The sequence below is a fragment of the Ceratotherium simum genome, chromosome 3 (genome assembly GCF_057802395.1).
Source record: "Ceratotherium simum simum isolate JZ-2026a chromosome 3, ASM5780239v1, whole genome shotgun sequence".
Lineage (NCBI taxonomy): Eukaryota > Metazoa > Chordata > Mammalia > Perissodactyla > Rhinocerotidae > Ceratotherium > Ceratotherium simum.
In genome coordinates, this window is record NC_141902.1 from 28,792,411 (window position 1) to 28,797,959 (window position 5,549).

The following is a 5,549-nucleotide window of genomic DNA, read 5'->3' on the forward strand; positions in this document are numbered from 1 at the left end:
ATTCATCCATCTGTTCTGACCCCAAAACACTTTGGGGCTGCATTTACACACAGGCTGTCATGGCTCTGGGGGCTTCTGAGAACCTCTGAGGCAGAAATTTGAAAGATATGTGGTGCTTTTCGAGTGGGACACTGTCAGTATGAGTTTAAATTCACATGGAAATGTTCAGTACAGCTTCACCTGAAAACAGAGGCTCACCAACGGCATCTGTACAATAACCTTCTTGTTCCATTATATTTACCAGTTGTGTGACATTAGGGAAACTGCTGAACCTCACTACAACTGTTAGTTTTCTAATTTATTAACCTGGCATTGATAATAATCTGCTCCTAAGGGTTGTTGTATATAATAAATGAAATGACTGTCCTCAAAACACATTCAGTGGAATAATAGTTCCGTGAGGTGATTTAGAGGAAAAGGAAGTTATGTCCAAATTGGATAAAACTTTATTCTATTATATCTATTTGGGAGATTCATAATGCTTATGATGTTCTTAAAGGCTTCAAGAATTGGTTTAATTTGGTGTAACCCTTTTCTTGCTTTATTTAAATATAGGACTTTTTTTTTAATTGAGAAGACTTTATTTTTCCTTTCCTATTAACTTCACATGGATTGTTCCTAGAAAAACATGTTGGAAAATTTGGAGATAGTTTATATAAATGATTTATATCAGTGACTAGCAGCTGATAAATGCTCAAAGTGTAATGAATATTGTTGAAATAAATGAAGTAGGCTGTGAACTGTTCTCTGTATGTGAGGAGGTAAGAATTTATTATATGGTTTGAAAATAATGTAACTTTTTGATAGTGGTTGAGGGCAGTATGTGAGGGAGATTATGAAGACAAGAAATCATCTATTGAGTAGGATAGATTTTTGCTTGTATCCTTATAAATAGCTCATCTGTTAAAACACATTAGACAAATTTAAAGTTCAAATTTTTTAATCACTATATTCTCAATTTATAAAGGGCTGAATTCAGTGAAAATTACTAAATAAGTTGGATTTCATTCCGTCAAGAGGCAGCAACCTGAAATATGAGGTGAAAGTCTTCCCAGGATATGGAAAGTCTGGGATGTAAACAGCCTAGTTAATTATTACCTCAAAGTTGGTTACAAATGCGGAAACCACGCACTGTTAGAAATAATAAACAGTACATTTTATTGATTACCACATGTTTTCATCTCTTTTCCCAAAATGCTAAGAAAGATAGATGACTGTAGAATGAATGAACCGTAAGCACCCAGAGGGAAATTATAATTAAATTAATCAGGAAAATGTCAGCATCTTACACTATATTAAAGATAATTTGGATGAAGTTCTTAATTAAAGTTTTTTGATATGTAAATAATTTGTATAAGCAATTGTTCAACCATTCAGTTCACTTTGTTTTCATGAAATAGAACAGAGAAAACTTCTCTTTTGTTCTGGCACCTCCCCAGAAATCCTGCCCCTTCAAGACCAGACAACCTCAAATCCTTCTTTCCTACAGGAAGTCCAATTACAGTGCACTTCACTTTGCGGGATAGATGACTTTCTGAAGCCTGTAAACACAGCTCTGTAAATCGAATCTTATTTCTCTACTGGCTTTCGTTACATTTTAGAGAGTTATCCTTGAAAAAATAGATGGCCAATAGTTAAAATAACATGTATAATCAAACCAACAATTGTGATTATATATTTTAAAGAAGAAAAGATCTTTAGAGATATTTTGGATAATACTTAAATATGTCATGCAGCAAAAATACTGAAACAAAATATAGTCCTAGAACCTGTCAATTGACACTGGATTTGCAGCAAAGGGAGTCTGGTCCTGACTAATGCCTGGCCATGTACATTTAGCCTCTATCTTAACCCTATTCATGATAAACAGTAGCGACTCAATTCCTAATTTTTATTTTGGGTGCTCTCTGATCTACTACTTAATATCCAGCTAAGGCTATTAGTTTGTTTCTTTAAAATCCTTAGAGTAAAAACATGTATCATTCTTCGGAGATAGTGATAAGATCACAGCTGCGAGGTTGGACTCACTTCATGCAGGTATCCTTCCTCTCAGTCAGTAACTACCAGTGAGGGAGAATTTATTTACAGTGTTCATCCCAAAACAAGTTTATGACCTACGCTACATCCTTATATCTTGCTCCAATTCTGAAAGATGTAGCAGATTTATACTTACTTCTAGAAATGCAGTTATATATGAAGAGTTCACTTTTCTTAAGACAAGTTTATTTCTTAAATAAGACTAGCCCATCATGTAGTGAGTGATACTTGAGATGATAATGGGCTTTATTGTAACAGTTCTTGAACCAAAAGTATTGAATTATCTAGAAAATTATCTCACTCATATCTTATGAAGATAGGTTGTGATGGAACTTGGTTGACTATGACTTCTGATGTATTTTATGAAAAGGTATTTCAGTCCCAAAGACTTTCCTTAGGGCAGCCTTCATTTCCTGGTTCCTGAGGCTATAAATTAGAGGATTGCAGAGGGGTGTTATCACAGAATAAAATAAAGTCACAATTTTCTGCATTTCCATTGGATGTCCTGACCCAGGACTAACATACATCACCATAACAGAGCCAAAAAACAGGATCACCACAACTAGATGAGAAGCACAAGTGGAGAAAGCCTTGTGTTTGCCAGCCTCTGAGGGCATCCGTAGCACAGCCAGAATCACCAGAGCGTAGGAGCAAAGGATAAAGAGAAAGGTGCCAATCATGAAAATAGCATTGAAAGTGGAGTAAATGAACTGTGTGGTGGTGTCTTCAGAACAGGACAGCATCATCAATGGGACAGGGTCACACATAAAATGGTTGAGGATATTTGGGCCACAATAGGGCAACTGTGAAATGAGAACGACTGGGGGTAGGAAGAGGATGAACCCACACGACCATCCAAAGATGACCAGGCCAGTGTACAGCTGTTTAGTCATGATGCGTGGGTAATGCAGAGGACGGCAGATGGCAAGGTACCTGTCAAAGGCCATGATGCAAAGGAAGAAGCCCTCATCACACCCAAAAGAGAAGAAGAAGTAGAACTGCGCAAAACAACTCACAAAGGAGATGGACTTGCTGGTGGACAGGAAGTTGGCCAACATGTTAGGAATGGTCGTGGTGACATAACATATTTCCAGGAGAGAGAAATTCCCCAAGAAGATGTACATAGGGGTGTGAAGGCGCCTGTCCCACCACACAGCACAGACAATGGCTGTGTTCCCCATCAGGGTCAGGGTATAGGCTACTGAGAAGAGCCCGAAGTAGAGGAGCTGCATTTCTGGGCTTGAGGGAAAGCCCATGAGGATAAAGTGGCTGACGGAGCTCGTGGTTTCTCTGCTGGATGCGTTCATTAGTCTGGAAGACATGGAGATGACACCGGTTACTGCACTTTAATGGAGTATGCTGGTTCTTCCTGAAAACACCAAATTTCTTTTCCATTTTTTTGATAGAGTTAATAGACAACGAGGTTTCTGTTAAAGCAACAAAACTGTGATCGTCACAGCCTATTCTCCAAGAGTATGATTTCATTTTGGTAAGATGCAAATAATAATACAAATGAAAACATGGTTTGGGGCAATCAGTAAACTAGGTCAGGATATTGGATTACACATAAGGAGTGCAAAATTTATAATTTCAAATATGTCACTTAACCTTTCTTTGTGTATTTCCTCATCTTTTACCTTATAGAGTATAGTATATACAAATCTGTGTATGTGAAATTTCTCTCTAGAGTATTATGTAAAGCTAATTTATTATAATCAGTAATATTGATTATAGTACTAAATGAAGTACTACTTATGTTAAGACGTTTCAAAAGATTCTGTCTCACTGAGATACATGCACAGGGAATATTTCTTTTTATGCTTGTTTATGGTCTTGTAAAGTGATGACTGAAAGTGACTCTCTGGTTCCAGCATAGATCCTATATTATATGACCACATCCAACACGTGTTTGGTGTATAAGAAATACTTTCTCTCTATCCAGCCTATTGGATTCAGCTCCATAACATGAGGAAGGGTCCTACACTTTGGCACCTAAAATTCTCTGGTTGAAAATCTTGATATACTCTCTTGTGAATGTGAAAACTAGATATGTCACTGGTGCAACTGACTGTGGCGAGAGCAACTGCTCTGAATGACTGGACTATTGAATGTGACTAGACGTGGCTGGTTTTGCTGCGAAAAAAGTTGTGAAGTAGAGAACAATTTTTTCATTTGTGTGAGTGGCATTTCCATATTACTTTCATAGCTGCTTTCTATGTTTGGTCTTTCTTCTTTTCTTCACACGTACCTCTGGTACAAGTTTATGCCCATTCTAGGCATTTTCTATCAAGACAACGTTGAAACATGGAATATCTTACTTCACTCACTCCTGCTCCCCCTTCTCTCCAGTTTATTGTTATTGAATCCACATTTTTATATGTCTTGTTTCCTTAGAAGCCTACTCTTGGCAATCACATTTGGCATCTAAAGTGGAAGGACTACTGTTTATGTTTTCTCATTGCTCACAAGGCTAGGGAGATTGTAACAAGTCTGAATGCAAACTGGTAGTTCAGTCTATTTTTTTCCCATAGAAATCACATCATATCAGGGGGCAATGTAGGGCAGGTACTATAATGTCTCTAGTTATAAGAGGATTTTATTTGTTTTTGTTTTTATTTATTTTTTAATTTTTTAATTATTTTTTTTCCTGGAAGACATAGATTTTCCCTTGATCTGTTGTAATTGTATAGTTAGATTTTTTTTTTTAAGTTCACTTAGGATTTTTATCCTAAATAATTGTGTGCTGTTCTCAGCTGAGGTTGTCATACAGTATCTGAGAAACAACAAATGTCACCTTGTGTAGAGAAAGCTATGGAGCTAGTGAATCTTGGCCGGTCACTAGAAGTGAAAAATAGTGTCTTTAACTTAAGAAAATTTAAACTGTACTTAAGTACATATAGTGAGTACAAAACATACAGAAGCAAAGAGAGAAAAAGTACGATATTAATATTAATGTAAGAGGCAATTGATATGAAGAAGTTTCAAAAATACACTAACTTATGGGATGCCCACAAATTATTCTGCTGCTTTTAGTGAAGAAAAAGCTCACTTACCTGCCATACAGGTCTTAGTGGTTATCTTCATAACTCATTTGAATGAATTTTTAAAATCCATTTAATTTTTGTCTTTTATGCTCTGGCTTGTGTCCTGATACCGCCTCTAAGCTGTATTAATTAGTGATTTCACTGACAATGGGACCCTAACAGTGGCATATCAAATCAGTATCAATACTCACCCTGTTTGGGTCACCTGTTACAGTATTTCTGGAGAATACTAACTGTATAAAGTCACAGTCTGAAGATCCTATAAATGCAAGAAACAGAAAGCACACAGGTGCTGAATGGTTTTGCCATGTAAGGAAGAGTTATTTCATATAAACCAAGACATATTAAATTAGTGAAACTGAGAGCAATATACAGGTTGGAGAGATATGATATCAGAGTGGAGACAGAGATTTGCCATATTTTATCTATTGAACAAGTAATGAAATTCATCATAATATAGACAATAAA

The 5,549-nt window shown here is 36.4% G+C and overlaps 1 protein-coding gene across 1 annotated transcript; it reads right to left on the bottom strand.

Moving 5' to 3' along the window:
* Nucleotides 1-2,378: 2,378 nt before the first annotated feature.
* On the bottom strand, nucleotides 2,379-3,359 carry LOC106800419 (olfactory receptor 11G2-like). Its single transcript, XM_014780369.1, has one exon. The coding sequence runs from the start codon at nucleotides 3,357-3,359 to the stop codon at nucleotides 2,379-2,381; it is 981 nt and encodes a 326-aa protein (XP_014635855.1).
* Nucleotides 3,360-5,549: the final 2,190 nt, after the last annotated feature.

Coding starts and splice junctions, on each gene's coding strand:
- LOC106800419 (XM_014780369.1), bottom strand. CDS start 3,359: ATGTCTTCCAGACTAATGAACGCATCCAGCAGAGAAACCACGAGCTCC.